The sequence below is a fragment of the Coregonus clupeaformis genome, chromosome 33 (assembly GCF_020615455.1).
Source record: "Coregonus clupeaformis isolate EN_2021a chromosome 33, ASM2061545v1, whole genome shotgun sequence".
Taxonomy (NCBI): Eukaryota; Metazoa; Chordata; class Actinopteri; order Salmoniformes; family Salmonidae; genus Coregonus; species Coregonus clupeaformis.
The window spans coordinates 9,932,607-9,953,306 of NC_059224.1; the positions used below are offsets into that span (position 1 = coordinate 9,932,607).

The 20,700-nt window shown below is 46.4% G+C and overlaps 2 protein-coding genes across 2 annotated transcripts; both read right to left on the reverse strand.

The window, feature by feature from the left end:
• Positions 1-1,751: 1,751 nt before the first annotated feature.
• On the reverse strand, positions 1,752-4,365 carry LOC121548608 (alpha-1-antitrypsin homolog). Its single transcript, XM_045210135.1, has 4 exons — positions 3,681-4,365; positions 3,052-3,322; positions 2,518-2,665; positions 1,752-2,306 (listed from the first exon to the last, which is right to left on the reverse strand). Exons 1-4 carry the CDS (start codon positions 4,354-4,356, stop codon positions 2,115-2,117), a joined length of 1,287 nt encoding a protein of 428 aa, XP_045066070.1. The 5' UTR covers positions 4,357-4,365; the 3' UTR covers positions 1,752-2,114.
• Positions 4,366-14,849: 10,484 nt separating this feature from the next.
• Positions 14,850-18,856, reverse strand: LOC121548610 (alpha-1-antitrypsin homolog). Its single transcript, XM_041860120.2, has 4 exons — positions 18,172-18,856; positions 17,547-17,817; positions 17,013-17,160; positions 14,850-16,801 (listed from the first exon to the last, which is right to left on the reverse strand). Exons 1-4 carry the CDS (start codon positions 18,845-18,847, stop codon positions 16,610-16,612), a joined length of 1,287 nt encoding a protein of 428 aa, XP_041716054.1. The 5' UTR covers positions 18,848-18,856; the 3' UTR covers positions 14,850-16,609.
• Positions 18,857-20,700: the final 1,844 nt, after the last annotated feature.

The window sequence follows — 20,700 nt, forward strand, 5'->3', positions numbered from 1 at the left end:
GAGAAGAAGTGGGGGTTGGGGGTGAGAAAAAGAGGGGGTTGGGGTTGAGAGGAAGAGGGGGTTGAGGTTGAAAAACAGTTGGGAGTTTGTGGCTAATTGAGGTAAAACAGTAATTCTGCTCATAGTTTAAGCATGTATGAACTACACATTGACACATCCAGCCCAAAGTGTGAGGTGTAAAAAATATTTAGTAGTCGCCAAAGTTCCGGAGCATGTTTTTAATGAGGCCACATTGTTGACAAAAAAGACCTCCAAAAAGTAAATAAATCCATACAGCCAAATAATAATTCATAATAGAACAATAATTTATTTCCATACATAGACATACTGTATATTTCATATCAATATTAATATAATCCAAGTTTTCTCATAATAGCAGGAACAAGTATCATTAATCACCCACGGACTGGTTTATAATAATGGACTATTCCACCTTGAAAGTTCCTGTGCATTGTTTCAAGCGATATGGTTGCAAACGTGACATTAATTGAAATGAATCTGCAGCAATGAGGCGCTTTCAGAACGGGACAGAGACAAGACAAAGAAAGAAAGAAGATTGAATTTGAACAGATAAAAGTAAATTAACACATTTCTTGGGGATGAGAGGATGAGGAAGTTGGGGTTTGAAGAAGAGTGGGTTGGGGTTTGAAGAAGAGGGGGTTGGGGTTTGAAGAAGGGGGGGTTGGGGTTTGAAGAAGAGGGGGTTGGGGTTTGAAGATGAAGGGGTTGGGGTTGGGAAGAAGAGGGAGTTTGAACAAGCTAATGACGAACAAAGCTGGTTGGTTTTTTTGAAGGTTCAAAATGGTGCTTGGGTTATCAACTGGTCTGGGAAGAATGGGTAGATTAGACACACCATTGAGATGTGGGGCACCACCCTCTAAGAGATATTGTCCATAACTTCTTCTATCAGTTTTTCCCTCCAATGCAATGCGTGTACAATTAATGTATGTCGAACGTTGGTCTTAAAATATGTCTCAGGGATTCACTGTATATAATGCTTTTCTTCACACACTGATTTCTAGGAGCACCCACGGATCAATGAAAGTGAATTCTATGAAGTACTGCATTGTTCTGTTTCGATTTGTCAGCCATCTGTGTTGAAGTTGTTCAGTGTTCATTTTGTGGTTGAAGCAATATACAGTATGTGTCTTAACAAATGGTATTAGATATTTGTATCTGTATCTTTACAACTGGATTATTGTTTTGTCCTGAAACAGGAAAAATGAAATAATCAAAAGCTATATTTGAAGATATTTTTTATCTGAAGACACAGTCCACAGACCATACCATATGGGGTCAGGTGTGTATGTTTCCCACATGTCTTTCTCACGAGTCAGCATGTGAGGGGATAGAATGAGGACAGGTGGTATTGATTGATTACATAAACTTCCCAGCAGCAACTGTCTATTTACAGGTCAAAGGTCACAGACTCAGCTAGGGCCGATGAACCTCAGGCTACGCAGGTCCCTATCCTCTACTGGGAAAACGTTTTAGCTCAGGATCCATCCAGATCACTGTTCTTGACAGACAGCAGTCTACCTGGCAATACACAGATTTAAAATGCTAGTCCATTGGAAAATTTGGAAAATTCTACATCAAAGAAGAATGGCAATGCTGACATGGGGCTATCTAACCCAATCAATGATTTGAGATGATCACAATCAAGATGAGATATCAGTCGAAATGCATGCAGATAAATCCATGCTTGAGACATCAGCCTAGTATAAACTGTTCAAAATTATGACATAACATTTTATTTTTAATGCTGTTGGGAGACGGTTTTATTTCATGAAGATGCATTAGACAACTTCCAGAGACATAACGATGGTATATCACTATCACCAGACCAGCATGGACATCAGTATGATTTTAAGCCAACTGCAAACACAAACACACACACCTCTGCTATAAGGTATACAGTTGATACAAAAACACATGTAGACAAAATGGCCGACACTTGAATGCCACAACTGCAAACCGCAAAGTCAGATACAGATATGTTTTGCCACTTGTTAAAGCATGAGAGACAAAAACCTTTCATAAATCTCCTCAGATGTCCTTCACAATCTTCCTCTTTTTCCCTCTCTCCCTCCCTTTCCCTCCCTCTCTGTAGTTCATTTGGGGCTGGGATTGGTGACCTTGCCCATGAAGACGATGCTCTTGGTAGAGTCCTCCAGGATGAAGAGCAGGAAGGGCCTGTTGAGCATGATGGTGTCTGGGAGAGACATGGGCATGATCTCTATCGTAGTGACAGCGGCCGCCTCAGTCCCCTTCTCATCTACACTCAGCACAGCCTTGTGGGTAACCTGGGGAGGGAACAGGAACATGTTAATTTGTTGAACTTGACACCACTGTCCCCTACGTGGCCTATACACATAATAGAATATAATAGAATGGAATAGACCCTTAGTAGTCCAACAGAGACAGACATTCTTCTTCTATTTTGCTCCCAATTCCCTCAGACAGACAAGAGAAGAGACAGACATGAGATGGATAGGACTGATCATTAGAACCCACCTTGGACACCTTCAGTTTGGTTTCCTCAGAGATGGCAGAGAAGTCAGCTGTGTTACCGAAGGCACTGACCACACCCATGTCCTTCAGATGGTCTCCCAGGGAGTAGGAGGTAGAGGTAGAGAACTTTGGCATGAAGATATCCACGTTGCTGAAAGAGACATTATCATTTTCATATACTCAGTTTATACTATCAGCACAAAGAAACGTGCATGATCCTGCTGCTTGCAAATGCAAGCCACATTAAAATGTTAATCTGCATTAAGAATCTCTTTATATGATACAATCTGATACTCATTGCAAACTTGGTCTTGTCAGTTGATTAACAAACTACCCTGACCTTATGTTAAGAATAGATACAAATAAATCATACATAAAGAATAGGTTGCGTTATACTGAAAAGGTGTCCAATAAAAAAAGTTCTAAACAATCTACTCTCCTTAACTCCTAAAGAGGCTGCAGTACTAAAGTGACCGTATACCATGAATTAATAAAGAAAGTTACATTAGAAAAGTGTATAAAATCAGGTGTTCTCACGTCCTGAACAGATGCTCGTGCACGTGCTTCAGGTAGTCCTTGTTGATGAAGGCCTCCACATGCTCCATCTTGCCGTCGTTGGGCAGGACCACCATCATTGAGGAGTTGCCTTTGTAAGGCAGCATGACCACGGTGGTGAAGTTATCCTGGTCCTGGTACAACTCATAACGACCCGTCCTCTTCATCATGTCCACCTGCACCTTGGTGTTCTCGTCCACCTTGAAGTCAGCCTTGTGGGTCAGCGTGGCATCGAAAGGCTTATCCCACTTCCCTGGGGAGGGAGGTAGAGGACATTGTTACTAAGGGGTAGTAAACATGCAAGCAGAAACAGACAATGTTATTAGCCTATATTGTTTTTAGTTTGTCCTGCATACATTTTCTTTTCATTCTTTATTGACACATCTTCTGTTTACCGTGTGTGGAAATCAGTTAGTCAGTCAGTCAGTCAGCCAGCCAGTCAGAGTAGTAGTCAGTCAGTCAGCTAGTCAGTCAGTCAGTCAGCCAGTCAGTCAGTCAGTCAGTCAGTCAGTCAGTCAGTCAATTGATCAATGATGTGTATTCTATCGTTGTTCTTAAATCCAACAATAAGTGCCTGACCATTTTCTCCTACTACAGTGTCCTCCTCCTACCTCTGAAGAAGACGTAGTTGATGAGCACCATGGCCGTATCAGGGTCCAGATCCTTCACCATGTCCGTGATCTTGTCCTGGGTCTTCTTGGCGATGAACTTGTTGATCTCGGCGGCAGCCTCAGCGGGGTTCTTAAAGTCGACAGTGAAGCCTTCGCTGGCGTAGAAGTGCTTAGCGTCCTCCAGGAACTTGGCCAGGGGCTTGAAGCCGTCCCTCAAGGCCAAGGCATTGCCCATGTCCAGCTGCATGGCTTCCCCAGTGTGGCCCAACATGTGGTTCAGGTGCTCATAGGCCTTGTTCACCTGGTCCGGTGTGAAGGCTCCGTAGCCCAGAGTGGAGTACAGCTGACTGTGGGTGTCTCCCTTAGCCCCAAGGGACAGCATAGCCAGGCTAGTGGCAATGCCCAGAGGAGAGAAGAAAATGTTCATGTTCTCGGTGTTGGCTTTGCTCAGGCTCCTGTAGAGGGCGAAGGCGAAGTCTGCGTTGTGGGGCGCCAGCTTGTGGCAGGACTCTTCGTCCCCGTGGCCGTGTCCGTGCTGGGGGTGGGCCTCGCCGGCGGCGTGGTGGAGGTGATGGTGGTGGTCTTCTGTGTGACCGGCGTGGTCCCCGTCGTGCGGCGCCGCCCAGGCCACGCAGAGCAGCACAGCCACTATCGCACAATAAGATATACCCCACATTTTATCTACCTGGGGAGAAAGAATGGACAATGTCATTACTACTCTGCACAGATTTTAAAAACCATTATGCGGTACGTGTTATTACCATACTTTAAGTAAAGTGTAACCCATACTCTAATACCTATCTAGAAATTACAACAGTATGACTTCCTTAACTCTTTTAGCCATGTCATGAGGTTTGTCACTTGTTAAACATGGTTTCAAAATGACTGAGGTGATGAAATCCCTAAATCGTACATGTTCATAAAATCAGCAAATATAAGATATACAGTGCTGTATGTGTTCATTATAGCCTCACATAGGAACATTTCCTGGGCACAGACTTAGATTCACTTGTATTAACATTTCACCTTGCAAACACCTACTCACTCTCCCAGATTTAGCATGTAATACCTATCATATCTAGGTACTGCTAACTATCATAACTAGGTACTTATTATCTTGACTAGGGTTGCAAAATATCAGGAACTTTCAATAAATTCCCTGTTTTTCCAGAAATCCTGATTGGAGGATTCCAGATTTCCTGCTCATTCCCTCCTGATTCCGAATATCCTCCAACTGGGACTTTTGGAAAACTAGGGAATTTATCTGAATTTTGCAACCCTAATCTTAACTAACTATGATCTAACCGAACATTTTCAAGACCTTAAAAAATGCAGTGACATAAAGATCAGTTCTTACCTTCAACGTCCTCTTTGCCGGAGACAATGTGTCAGGAACTCTGTCAATTTATGGTCCTGAGAGGATCAGCTGATCACATTTAATAAATTATTAACCAGACACGCCTCCCTTTACTGACCTGGCTGAACAGGAGATTAATCTGGCCAGGCTGACTAGCCTACATGTAATGATGCAACATGACTCAATACCCAGTACTCTACAGCAAAGCACTAAAGGATTTTCCTTTGTCACAATAAGTTGTTGGTAAATGTAGGTGATCTTACTCATGCCTTGCAACACTTTTCATCAGTGACACATGATTGCTCAGAACTCTTATATTTTAACACCATCACAAACTGATATAATAAAGACAACAATCAGTTGAATTGGAATTAACATGAGAAATAAATTGCAATTTTTTAAAATCAGACAGCAGAATGGCATGTTTTATTATTATTACTACAGTATATTAGAATGACTTTGTGACACCAAATCTTGTGTCGTCTGTCAGATCTCTCCTGGCCGCTCTTTGCTAGTAACATTCCAGAACCCCTGTAGACCAGTAGCTGTTCAACTAGACTCCATATTGGAACCACCGATTGGCTTATGATTGTGATCTGTCACTGTTGAAAGCTGGGAACAGATTATTGAGCTGGCCACTCATGACTGATCTGCTGTCTGATGCATCTTGTTCTATTCTACTCATCATTTTATCTCTCCGAGTTTGAAATATTGTCACACCCTGGCTCTGGGACTCATTATGTTGAGCCAGGGTGTGTTCATTCTATGTGTGTATTTCTATGTTGGTAATTCTGTTGTGTTTATTTCTATGTTTGCCTGAGTGACTCCCAATCAGAGGCAACGAGTGTCAGCTGTTGGCTGGTTGTCTCTGATTGGGAGCCATTTTTAAACTGTCTGTTTTCCCTTTGTGTTTGTGGGTTTTTGTTCCGTGTTCGGTCATTGATGCCGTTGGACGTCACGAGTCGTTTGTTGTTTTGTATTGTGTTTAAACTTTAACTAATTAAAGTATGTTTGTTCATCACGCTGCGCCTTGGTCTCTCCCTGACAATTGTGACAGAAAAACCCACCATGCAACGACCAAGCAGCGTGTCCAGGGGCAGCTCTTGGGCTGGACATGGGAGGAAGCGCCGGGAGAAGAGACGGTGGAGGCGCGCCGTAGAGAGGAGCAACGGCGTGATCAGGGTCGTCGTCGGGCGGTCGAGAGGCAACCCCAGAAAATTTTTAGGGGGGGGCACACGGCATGGACGACGGGGCTGACGGAGGCAAAAAAGGGGCGGATTCTGGAGGCCACCAGGTTACGGATACACCGCCCTGTACGTCCTGTGCGGATGCCTCACACAGAGTGTGTGAGGGTAGGCATTCAGCCAGGACGGGTTGTGGCCGCTCTTCACTCCAGGGCTCCTATCCGTCTCCACAGCCCGGTTCGGCCTGTCCCTGCTCCACGCACCAAGCCTACGGTGTGCGTCGCCAGCCCAGTCCCTGCTCCACGCACCAAGCCTACGGTGTGCGTCGCCAGCCCGGTCCGGCCTGTCCCTGCTCCACGCACCAAGCCTACGGTGTGCGTCGCCAGCCCAGTCCGGCCAGTCCCTGCTCCACGCACCAAGCCTACGGTGTGCGTCGCCAGCCCAGCCCGGCCTGTTCCTGCCACTCGCACCAAGTATACGGTGCGCGTCGCCAGCCCGGCCCGGCCTGTTCCTGCCACTCGCACCAAGTCTACGGTGCGCGTCGCCAGCCCGGCCCGGCCTGTTCCTGCCACTCGCACCAAGTATACGGTGCGCGTCGCCAGCCCGGCCCGGCCTGTTCCTGCCACTCGCACCAAGTATACGGTGCGCGTCGCCGGCCCGGCCTGTTCCTGCCACTCGCACCAAGTCTACGGTGCGCGTCGCCAGCCCGGCCCGGCCTGTTCCTGCCACTCGCACCAAGCCAGGGGTGCGAGTCGTCAGCCTGGTAAGGCCCGTCCCTCCTCCACGCACCAAGCCAGGGGTGCGAGTCGTCAGCCTGGTAAGGCCCGTCCCTCCTCCACGCACCAAGCCAGGGGTGCGCGTCGTCAGCCTGGTAAGGCCCGTTCCTCCTCCACGCACCAAGCCAGGGGTGCGCGTCATCAGTCCAGCACAACCCGTGCCTGGGTCACCGGTGCCTGGTAAGGTACCGGTCAACTGCTCCACGATGGAGCTGAAGCTAACCGCTCCTGCTAAGTCCAGTTCGGCCCAGCCGGCGGGGCCAGACTGGACCAGGGGCGCTATGGGGGGTGTATTGGAGGGTGGTGGTCAAGGCCGGAGCCAGAACCACCGCCGAGGAGGTATGCCCGCCCAGCCCTCCCCTGTTTTGTTTAGTTGAGGCGCGGTCGCAGTCCGCGCCTTTAGGGGGGGGTACTGTCACACCCTGGCTCTGGGACTCATTATGTTGAGCCAGGGTGTGTTCATTCTATGTGTGTATTTCTATGTTGGTAATTCTGTTGTGTTTATTTCTATGTTTGCCTGAGTGACTCTATATTTAAACTGTCTGTTTTCCCTTTGTGTTTGTGGGTTTTTGTTCCGTGTTCGGTCATTGATACCGTTGGACGTCACGAGTCGTTTCTTGTTTTGTATTGTGTTTAAACTTTAACTAATTAAAGTATGTTTGTTCATCACGCTGCGCCTTGGTCTGTTCCATATGACGATCGTGACAAATATCACAATGTCATCTGCAGGACGCCAGCATGAAAGAATATAATGATATTCACACTCAAAGCTTTGCTCTCTGTGTGTGTCATTGTGAAATGTTTGATTCTAGAACTCCAGCTTGTTGTGTAGCCTAAGGATAAAATGAGCTTAAAACCTTTGCTGTCTCTGTCATTAAAATGATTGTCAATCAATGAAATGATTGATTCTGATATTGACTGATGATTGAGTTTGTATAGTGTTTTCTTTCATCCTAATTGTAAATCAATTTAATTGTGAAATTGTTATGTAATGTAAAAGTCAGCCCTAACCTGTATATAACAAAAACCCTTTCATTACTAGATTAAAGTGTTCTATCTAAAATATTACAATAAAACAAAACCTAGAGCAGAACAAGTACATTCTTATAATTTTTCTTCAACAAATGCTCTTTCATAGCCTCGTACAAACCATCCTGATCTCGTGAGCTTACATTCTGTTACATTCTATTTATCAGTGTAGCGAAACAGAATGTAAGCTTGCGAGATCGGGATGGTTCGTACGAGGCTAGCCCTTTCATGCCATCATTATGGAAATGTACAAAACGCAACACTATTAGCATGAAGGGCCTGTCGAAGGTGATCCAGCCGTGCGCCGACCCCGGCCTCGAGGACGACCAGGAAGACGCGGAGCAGGGCGCGTGGGATGACCACGATGGAACTCGGTCAGAAGAGACGGGTCTAGGATGTCCCTCCTCGGCACCCAGCACCGCTCCTCCGGGCCGTACCCCTCCCACTCCACGAGATATTGGAGACCCCCCATCCGGCGTCTCGAATCTAGGATGGACCGAACAGTGTACGCCGGAGCCCCTCGATGTCCAGCGGGGCGGAGGAGTCTCTTCTATCTCATAGTCCTGGAGTGGACCAGCTACCACCGGCCTGAGGAGAGACACATGGAACGAGGGGTTAATATTCTTGTAATCAATTGGCAGTTGTAACCTGTAACACACCTCGTTCAATCTCCTCAGGACTTTAAAAGGCCCCACAAACCGCCGACCCAGCTTCCGGCAGGGCATGCGGAGGGGCAGGTTTCTGGTCGAGAGCCAGACTCGATCTCCAGGTGCGTACACTGGCCCCTCACTGCGGTGGAGATCGGCGCTCGTCTTATGTCGACGGATGGCTCGCTGCAGATGGATGTGTGCAGCATTCCACGTCTCCTCCGAGCGCCGCACCCACTCATCCACCGCAGGGGCCTCGATCTGGCTCTGATGCCACGGTGCCAGAGCCGGCTGGTACCCTAACACACACTGGAAAGGAGTTAGTTTAGTGGAGGAGTGGCGGAGAGAGTTCTGTGCCATCTCGGCCCAGGGAACATACCTCGCCCACTCCTCCGGCCGGCCCTGGCAATACGACCTCAGAAACCTACCCACATCCTGGTTGACACGTTCGACCTGCCCATTACTCTCCGGGTGGTAACCCGAGGTAAGGCTCACCGAAACCCCCAAACGCTCCATAAACGCTCTCCAGACTCTGGAGGTAAACTGGGGGCCTCGATCAGACACTATATCCTCGGGTACCCCGTAATGCCGGAAGACGTGGGTGAATAGAGCCTCAGCGGTCTGTAGGGCAGTAGGAAGACCCGGCATGGGAAGGAGACGACAGGCCTTCGAGAACCGATCCACAACGACCAGGATGGTGGTCTGTAACAAAATCCACTGAGAGGTGAGACCAGGGTCGTTGTGGAACGGGCAGGGGTTGTAACTTACCCCTGGGCAAGTGTCTGGGCGCCTTACACTGGGCACACACCGAGCAGGAGGAGACATAAATCCTCACATCCCTGGCTAACGTTGGCCACCAGTACTTTGTGCTAAGGCAGTGCACTGTCCGGCCAATACCTGGATGCCCAGAGGAGGGTGACGTGTGAGCCCAATAAATGAGTCGATCCCGGACCTCGAGCGGACGTACGTCCGACCCACCGGACACTGTGGAGGGCTAGGGTCGGTGCGTGCACGCCCGCTCGATCTCCGCATCGACCTCCCACACCACCGGTGCCACCAGACAAGACTCAGGTAGTATTGGAGTGGGCTCAACGGACTTCTCCTCTGTGTCATACCGCCGAGACAGGGCGTCTGCCTTCCCGTTCTGGGACCCAGGGATGTAAGTGATCTTAAACACGAACCGGGCTAGAAACATAGTCCACCGAGCCTGGCGAGGATTTAGTCTCCTAGCTGCCCGAATGTATTCCAGGTTACGGTGGTCAGTCAAAATGAGAAAAGGGTGTTGAGCCCCCTCAAGCCAATGCCTCAACACCTTTAGGGCCTGTACCACGGCTAACAGCTCCCTGTCCCCTACGTCATAATTTCGCTCCGCCGGACTGAGCTTTTTCGAGTAAAAGGCACAGGGGCGGAGTTTAGGTGGTGTGCCGGATCGTTGCGAGAGAACGGCCCCGATACCGGCTTCTGACGCGTCCACCTCCACTTGGAATGGTAAAGCGGGATCCGGATGCGCCAGCACCGGAGCCGAATTAAACAGGTCCTTCAGTCTCCCAAAAGCCCTGTTCGCCTCAGCTGACCACTGCAAGCGCACCGGACCCCCCTTCAGAAGGGACGTTATGGGAGCTGCCACCTGTCCAAAACCCCGGATAAACCTCCGGTAGTAATTCGCAAAGCCCAATAACTGCTGCACCTCTTTCACTGTGGTTGGGGTTTGCCAATTACGCACGGCTGACACACGGTCAACCTCCATCTTCACCCCTGACGCGGACAACTGATAACCCAAAAAGGAGACCGACTCCTGGAAGAACAGACATTTCTCTGCCTTGACATACAGGTCATGCTCCAACAGCCTCCTCAACACTCGGCGCACCAGGGCTACATGCTCGGCTCGGGTAGAACTGTACACTAGAATATCGTCTATGTACACGACCACTCCCTGCCCCTGCATGTCCCGGAAGATCTCATCCACAAAGGATTGGAAGACTGATGGAGCATTCATTAACCCGTATGGCATGACGAGATACTCGTAATGACCCGAGGTAGTACTAAATGCTGTCTTCCATTCATCGCCCTCTCTAATGTGCACCAAGTTGTATGCGCTCCTGAGGTCCAATTTTGTGAAGAACCGTGCCCCGTGTAATGACTCCGTCATAGTCGCAATCAGAGGGAGTGGATAACTATATTTCACAGTAATCTGATTGAGACCGCGGTAATCGATACACGGGCGCAAACCTCCATCTTTTTCTTCACAAAAAAAGAAGCTCGAGGACGCAGGGGAAGTGGAGGGCCGTATGTATCCCTGTCTCAGAGACTCGGCAATGTATGTCTCCATTGCCCTCTTCTCCTCTTGTGACAAAGGATACACATGGCTTCGTGGGAGCGCAGCTCCTGCCTGGAGGTCTATCGCACAATCCCCCTGTCTATGAGGTGGCAATCGCGCAGCCCTTGCCTTGCTAAACACGAGTGCTAAATCCTCATACTCGGGGGGAACATGCATTGCGGGCATCTGGTTTGGACTCTCCACCGAGGTCGCCCCTACGGAAACACCCAGACATAGCCCCACACACTGGGCAGACCACCCCTTAAGAGCCTTCTCTCGCCACGAAATGGTAGGATCGTGAGTAATCAACCAGGGAAGCCCCAGCACCACCGGATACGCAGGGGAGTCAATCAGGTATAGCTGAATCGTCTCCTCATGACCCCCCTGCGTCTCCATCCTAAGTGGCACTGTGACCTCCCTGATCAACCCGGATCCTAACGGACGGCTATCTAGGGCATGTACAGGGAAGGGATTATTAACCGGTAGGAGAGGGATCCCTAACTCTATACAAAATGTACGATCTACAAAATTCCCAGCTGCGCCTGAATCTACTAGCGCCTTATGCTGGGAACGAGGTGCAACCTGTGGAAAACAAACAGGTATGGTTATGTGCACGACAGAAAGCTCTGGGTAAGTGGGGCGCCTACTCACCTGGGGGGACTCCCCAATGTGTGGCCTGCCGTCTCGTCCTCCAGGAGACCCTCCCCAGCACCTAGCCGCGGTGTGCCCTCCACGGCCACAGTTGGTGCAGGGGACGGCCCCCCTCGGGCTCCTTCTCCTCCGTTCTCTAGCGCCAGCACCCCCGAGCTCCATAGGACTCGGCTCGGAGGTGCTGGAGGGTGGAATGGGCGACCCCCACCCAGGACGTCCGCGGGTGGCGAGCAGGGTGTCTAGCCGAATGGCCATGTCAACCAATTGGTCAAACGAAAGAGTGGTGTCCCTGCACGCCAACTCTCTACGGACGTCCTCTCTGAGGCTGCAGCGGAAGTGATCTATGAGGGCCCGCTCATTCCACCCTGCATCTGCCGCTAGGGTCCGGAACTCCAGTGCAAACTCTTGAGCGCTCCTCATCCCCTGCCAGAGGTAGAATAGACGCTCCCCCGCCGCCTTCCCCTCAGGTGGATGGTCGAACACTGCCCGGAAGCGACGGGAGAACTCTGCATAGGTGATCGTTGCGGCGTCTATCCTCCTCCATTCGGCGTTGGCCCACTCCAACGCCTTGCCGGTGAGACAGGAGATGAGGGCGGAAACGCTCTCGTGTCCCGAGGGCACCGGGTGTACGGTGGCGAGGTAGAGTTCGATTTGCAACAGGAAACCCTGACACCCGGCCGCGGTGCCGTCGTACGCCCTCGGGAGCGAGAGCCGAATCCCACTTTGGGCAGGTGGACTGACCGATGGTGATGGTGTGGTAGGTGGGGGCGTGGGTACCCCGCTGGCCTCCCATCGATGGAGGGTGTTCATCACCCTATCCAGAGCGTGCACGATCTGGTTGATCCTGTCCTCCTGTCCACGAAGGCGCTCCTCAATAATATCGGTAGGTGCGGCTGCTCCTGCTGATTCTATAGTAATGGTGTGTAATTCTGTCACAGTTGAGTGTAGAAGTGGTGTGGAATCAAGCGCAGGACACACAGAGGCTTCGTACTGACGTCTTTAGTGAAGACAAAAAGAACAAGCCAAACACGGCTACATACAACCTGGCAGGCAAGCGAACTTTACGCACACCGGTAAAGTACATACAAAGGCACAAAAGTGCGGAGCTCTCTACTACACCGAACAGAGAGACAAAACGAACTAGCATCCCACAGTGACAACGAACAATTACATACAACACATGACAAAACTCAAGAGAACTTATAGGACGCATAATTAACACTAACAAGGAACAGGTGTAACAAAACAGACAAAACCAATCAAACATCGAAACCTAGAACGGTGGCAGCTAGTACTCCGGAAACGACGACCGCCGAAGCCTGCCCGAACAAGGAGAAGGAGCAGCCTCGGCCGAAACCGTGACAACGTTCAAGAACACAAAGAAACAGGGCTACTCCTGTGGTGGTAGAGCATGGTAGAGCATGGCGCTTGTAACGCCAGGGTAGTGGGTTCGATCCCCGGGACCACCCATATGTAAAAATGTATGCACACATGACTGTAAGTCGCTTTGGATAAAAGCGTCTGCTAAATGGCATATTATTTTATTATTTATATTATAAAATAAATACAGAACCTTACAACAATGAAATAATTATCACGGCAACTGGTTTGATACATTCACCTCTGAAGGTAAATAATGTACTTGCGTTCAATATTCTTGCTCTGATTTGTCATCCTAAGGGTCCCAGAGATAAAATGTAGCATAGTTTTGTTTGATAAAATCCATTTTTATATTCAAATGTAGGAACTGGGTTCTACAGTTTGAACCCTTGCTGTCTCTGGCTCCACACCCACCCCGCCCGGCCATCTAGATGTGTGAAAGTTTGTGTATAAGCTAATGATCCATCATGTATGACATTCCTGGGAGTGTGTAAACTTACATTTTGTATTACCATACCATTTTTGTATGTTCTCTATAGTTATGTACTTGAAAATGTATCAATTGACCAATTTGGCACATTTGGGCAGACTTGATAAAAAATAGTCCAGTATTGCAATGCTTCACTGGATCAATCTGAGACTTTGCACACACACTGATGCCATCTAGTGGCCAAAATCTAAATTGCGCCTAAACTGCAATATTATATTGTGGCCTTTCTCTTGCATTTCAAAGATGATGAAAAAATAATAAGAAGAAAATTGATGTTTTTTTGTTTATATTATATTTTACCAGATCTAATGTGTTATATTAGGCGGCAGGTAGCTTAGTGGTTAAGAGCGTTGTACCAGTAACCGAAAGGTCGCTGGTTCTAATCCCCAAGCCGACTAGGTGAAAAATCTGTCGATGTGCCCTTGAGCAAGGCACTTAACCCTAATTGCTCCTGTAAGTCGCTCTGGATAAGAGCGTCTGCGAAATGACCAAAAAAATAATAATAAAAAATAAAAATTATATTCTCCTACATTAATTTCACATTTCCACAAACTTCAAATTGTTTCCTTTCAAATGGTAGCAAGAATATGCATATCGTTGCTTCAGGTCCTGAGCTACAGGCAGTTAGATTTGGGTGTGTCATTTTAGGCGAAAATTGAAAAAAAGGGTCAGATCCGTAAGAGGTTAATCCATTTTAAAATAAGGCAGTAACATAACAAAATGTGGAAAAAGGGAAGGGGTCTGAATACTTTCCAAATGCACTGTATATATAAACCAGAGCAGTGAAATGTGTTGCTTTACAGGATCAGCCATAGTAGTACGGCGCCCCTGGAGCAAATTAGGGGTTAAGTGCCTTGCTCAAGGGCACATTGACAGATTTTCACCTTGTCGGCTATAGATAATCACTTCACACAATCCATCTCCTAGCCTGACTGTGTGGGTATCATACCATATGATCTCTTTAATATTAGATAATCGGCGGAGCAGAAAAGAGATGACTGGTGTTGGGGGTGAGAAGAAGAGGGGGTTGGGGGTGAGAAGAAAAGGGGGTTGGGGTGAGAAGAAGTGGGGGTTGGGGGTGAGAAAAAGAGGGGGTTGGGGTTGAGAGGAAGAGGGGGTTGAGGTTGAAAAACAGTTGGGAGTTTGTGGCTAATTGAGGTAAAACAGTAATTCTGCTCATAGTTTATGCATGTATGAACTACACATTGACACATCCAGCCCAAAGTGTGAGGTGTAAAAAATATTTAGTAGTCGCTAAAGTTCCGGAGCATGTTTTTAATGAGGCCACATTGTTGACAAAAAAGACCTCCAAAAAGTAAATAAATCCATACAGCCAAATAATAATTCATAATAGAACAATAATTTATTTCCATACATAGACATACTGTATATTTCATATCAATATTAATATAATCCAAGTTTTCTCATAATAGCAGGAACAAGTATCATTAATCACCCACGGACTGGTTTATAATAATGGACTATTCCACCTTGAAAGTTCCTGTGCATTGTTTCAAGCGATATGGTTGCAAACGTGACATTAATTGAAATGAATCTGCAGCAATGAGGCGCTTTCAGAACGGGACAGAGACAAGACAAAGAAAGAAAGAAGATTGAATTTGAACAGATAAAAGTAAATTAACACATTTCTTGGGGATGAGAGGAAGAGGAAGTTGGGGTTTGAAGAAGAGTGGGTTGGGGTTTGAAGAAGGGGGGGTTGGGGTTGGGAAGAAGAGGGAGTTTGAACAAGCTAATGACGAACAAAGCTGGTTGGTTTTTTTGAAGGTTCAAAATGGTGCTTGGGTTATCAACTGGTCTGGGAAGAATGGGTAGATTAGACACACCATTGAGATGTGGGGCACCCCCCTCTAAGAGATATTGTCCACAACTTCTTCTATCAGTTTTTCCCTCCAATGCAATGCGTGTACAATTACTGTATGTCGAACGTTGGTCTTAAAATATGTCTCAGGGATTCACTGTATATAATGCTTTTCTTCACACACTGATTTCTAGGAGCACCCACGGATCAATGAAAGTGAATTCTATGAAGTACTGCATTGTTCTGTTTCGATTTGTCAGCCATCTGTGTTGAAGTTGTTCAGTGTTCATTTTGTGGTTGAAGCAATATACAGTATGTGTCTTAACAAATGGTATTAGATATTTGTATCTGTATCTTTACAATTGGATTATTGTTTTGTCCTGAAACAGGAAAAATTAAATAATCAAAAGCTATATTTGAAGATATATATAGACACAGTCCACAGACCATACCATATGGGGTCAGGTGTGTATGTTTCCCTCATGTCTTTCTCACGAGTCAGCATATGAGGGGATAGAATGAGGACAGGTGGTATTGATTGATTACATAAACTTCCCAGCAGCAACTGTCTATTTACAGGTCAAACGTCACAGACTCAGCTAGGGCCGAGGAACCTCAGGCTACGCAGGTCCCTATCCTCTACTGGGAAAACGTTTTAGCTCAGGATCCATCCAGATCACTGTTCTTGACAGACAGCAGTCTACCTGGCAATACACAGATTTAAAATGCTAGTCCATTGGAAAATTTGGAAAATTCTACATCAAAGAAGAATGGCAATGCTGACATGGGGCTATCTAACCCAATCAATGATTTGAGATGATCACATTCAAGATGAGATATCAGTCGAAATGCATGCAGATAAACCCATGCTTGAGACATCAGCCTAGTATAAACTGTTCAAAATTATGACATTACATTTTATTTTTAATGCTGTTGGGAGACGGTTTTATTTTATGAAGATGCATTAGACAACTTCCAGAGACATAACGATGGTATATCACTATCACCAGACCAGCATGGACATCAGTATGATTTTAAGCCAACTGCAAACACAAACACACACACCTCTGCTATAAGGTATACAGTTGATACAAAAACACATGTAGACAAAATGGCCGACACTTGAATGCCACAACTGCAAACCGCAAAGTCAGATACAGATATGTTTTGCCACTTGTTAAAGCATGAGAGACAAAAACCTTTCTTAAATCTCCTCAGATGTCCTTCACAATCTTCCTCTTTTTCCCTCTCTCCCTCCCTTTCCCTCCCTCTCTGTAGTTCATTTGGGGCTGGGATTGGTGACCTTGCCCATGAAGACGATGCTCTTGGTAGAGTCCTCCAGGATGAAGAGCAGGAAGGGCCTGTTGAGCATGATGGTGTCTGGGAGAGAAAAGGGAATCATCTCTGCTGTATTGACAGCGGCCGCCTCAGTCCCCTTCTCATCTACACTCAGCACAGCCTTGTGGGTAACCTGGGTAGGGAACATGAACATGTTAATTTGTTGAACTTGACACCACTGTCCCCTACGTGGCCTATACACATAATATAATATAATAGAATGGAATAGACCCTTAGTAGTCCAACAGAGACAGACATTATTCTTCTATTTTGCTCCCAATTCCCTCAGACAGACAAGAGAAGAGACAGACATGAGATGGATAGGACTGATCATCAGAACCTACCTTGGACACCTTCAGTTTGGTTTCCTCAGAGATGGCAGAGAAGTCAGCTGTGTTACCGAAGGCACTGACCACACCCATGTCCTTCAGATGGTCTCCCAGGGAGTAGGAGGTAGAGGTAGAGAACTTTGGCATGAAGATATCCACGATGCTGAAAGAGACATTTTCATTTTCATATACTCAGTTTATACTATCAGCACAAAGAAACGTGCATGATCCTGCTGCTTGCAAATGCAAGCCACATTAAAATGTTAATCTGCATTAAGAATCTCTTTATATGATACAATCTGATACTCATTGCAAACTTGGTCTTGTCAGTTGATTAACAAACTACCCTGACCTTATGTTAAGAATAGATACAAATAAATCATACATAAAGAATAGGTTGCGTTATACTGAAAAGGTGTCCAATAAAAAAAGTTCTAAACAATCTACTCTCCTTAACTCCTAAAGAGGCTGCAGTACTAAAGTGACCGTATACCATGAATTAATATAGAAATTTACATTAGAAAAGTGTATAAAATCAGGTGTTCTCACGTCCTGAACAGATGCTCGTGCACGTGCTTCAGGTAGTCCTTGTTGATGAAGGCCTCCACATGCTCCATCTTGCCGTCGTTGGGCAGGACCACCATCATTGAGGAGTTGCCTTTGTAAGGCAGCATGACCACGGTGGTGAAGTTATCCTGGTCCTTGTACAACTCAAAACGACCCGTCCTCATCATCATGTCCACCTGAACCTTGGTGTTCTCGTCCACCTTGAAGTCAGCCTTGTGGGTCAGCGTGGCATCGAAAGGCTTATCCCACTTCCCTGGGGAGGGAGGTAGAGGACATTGTTACTAAGGGGTAGTAAACATGCAAGCAGAAACAGACAATGTTATTAGCCTATATTGTTTTTAGTTTGTCCTGCATACATTTTCTTTTAATTCTTTATTGACACATCTTCTGTTTACCGTGTGTGGAAATCAGTCAGTCAGTCAGTCAGTCAGTCAGTCAGCTAGTCAGTCAGTCAGTCAGTCAGTCAGTCAGTCAGTCAGCTAGTCAGTCAGTCAGTCAGTCAGTCAGTCAGTCAGTCAATTGATCAATGATGTGTATTCTATTGTTGTTCTTAAATCCAACAATAAGTGCCTGACCATTTTCTCCTACTACAGTGTCCTCCTCCTACCTCTGAAGAAGACGTAGTTGATGAGCACCATGGCTGTATCAGGGTCCAGATCCTTCACCATGTCCGTGATCTTGTCCTGGGTCTTCTTGGCGATGAACTTGTTGATCTCGGCGGCAGCCTCAGCGGGGTTCGTAAAGTCGACAGTGAAGCCTTCGCTGGCGTAGAAGTGCTTAGCGTCCTCCAGGAACTTGGCCAGGGGCTTGAAGCCGTCCCTCAAGGCCAAGGCATTGCCCATGTCCAGCTGCATGGCCTCCCCAGTGTGGCCCAACATGTGGTTCAGGTGCTCATAGGCCTTGTTCACCTGGTCCGGTGTGAAGGCTCCGTAGCCCAGAGTGGAGTACAGCTGACTGTGGGTGTCTCCCTTAGCCCCAAGGGACAGCATAGCCAGGCTAGTGGCAATGCCCAGAGGAGAGAAGAAAATGTTCATGTTCTCGGTGTTGGCTTTGCTCAGGCTCCTGTAGAGGGCGAAGGCGAAGTCTGCGTTGTGGGGCGCCAGCTTGTGGCAGGACTCTTCGTCCCCGTGGCCGTGTCCGTGCTGGGGGTGGGCCTCGCCGGCGGCGTGGTGGAGGTGATGGTGGTGGTCTTCTGTGTGACCGGCGTGGTCCCCGTCGTGGGGCGCCGCCCAGGCCACGCAGAGCAGCACAGCCACTATCGCACAATAAGATATACCCCACATTTTATCTACCTGGGGAGAAAGAATGGACAATGTCATTACTACTCTGCACAGATTTTAAAAACCATTATGCGGTACGTGTTATTACCATACTTTAAGTAAAGTATAACCAATACTCTAATACCTATCTAGAAATTACAACAGTATGACTTCCTTAACTCTTTTAGCCATGTCATGAGGTTTGTCACTTGTTAAACATGGTTTCAAAATGACTGAGGTGATGAAATCCCTAAATCGTACATGTTCATAAAATCAGCAAATATAAGATATACAGTACTGTATGTGTTCATTATAGCCTCACATAGGAACATTTCCTGGGCATAGACTTAGATTCACTTGTATTAACATTTTACCTTGCAAACACCTACTCATTTAGATTTAGCATTTAATACCTATCATATCTAGGTACTGCTAACTATCATAACTAGGTACTTATTATCTTGACTAGGGTTGCAAAATATCAGGAACTTTCAATAAATTCCCTGTTTTTCCAGAAATCCTGATTGGAGGATTCCAGATTTCCTGCTCATTCCCTCCTGATTCCGAATATCCTCCAACTGGGACTTTGGGAAAACTAGGGAATTTATCTGAATTTTGCAACCCTAATCTTAACTAACTATGATCTAACCGAACATTTTCAAGACCTTAAAAAATGCAGTGACATAAAGATCAGTTCTTACCTTCAACGTCCTCTTTGCCGGAGACAATGTGTCAGGAACTCTGTCAATTTATGGTCCTGAGAGGATCAGCTGATCACATTTAATAAATTATTAACCAGACACGCCTCCCTTTACTGACCTGGCTGAACAGGAGATTAATCTGGCCAGGCTGACTAGCCTACATGTAATGATGCAACATGACTCAATACCCAGTACTCTACAGCAAAGCACTAAAGGATTTTCCTTTGTCACAATAAGTTGTTGGTAAATGTAGGTGATCTTACTCATGCCTCGCAACACTTTTCATCAGTGACACATGATTGCTCAGAACTCTTATATTTTAACACCATCACAAACTGATATAATAAAGACAACAATCAGTTGAATTGGAATTAACATGAGAAATAAATTGCAATTTTTTAAAATCAGACAGCAGAATGGCATGTTTTATTATTATTACTACAGTATATTAGAATGACTTTGTGACACCAAATCTTGTGTCGTCTCTCAGATCTCTCCTGGCCGCTCTGTGCTAGTAACATTCCAGAACCCCTGTAGACCAGTAGCTGTTCAACTAGACTCCATATTGGAACCACCGATTGGCTTATGATGGTGATCTGTCACTGTTGAAAGCTGGGAACAGATTATTGAGCTGGCCACTCATGACTGATCTGCTGTTTGATGCATCTTGTTCTATTCTACTCATCATTTTATCTCTCCGAGTTTGAAATATCACAATGTCATCTGCAGGACGCCAGCATGAAAGAATAGAATGATATTCACACTCAAAGCTTTGCTCTCTGTGTGTGTCATTGTGAAATGTTTGATTCTAGAACTCCAGCTTGTTGTGTAGCCTAAGGATAAAATGAGCTTAAAACCTTTGCTGTCTCTGTCATTAAAATGATTGTCAATTAATGAAATTATTGATTCTGATATTGACTGATGATTGAGTTTGTATAGTGTTTTCTTTCATCCTAATTGTAAATCAATTTAATTGTGAAATTGTTATGTAATGTAAAAGTCAGCCCTAACCTGTATATAACAAAAACCCTTTCATTACTAGATTAAAGTGTTCTATCTAAAATATTACAATAAAACAAAACCTAGAGCAGAACCTAGATTCTCACGAGAATAGAAGTACATTCTTATAATTTTTCTTCAACAAATGCTCTTTCATAGCCTTGTACAAACCATCCT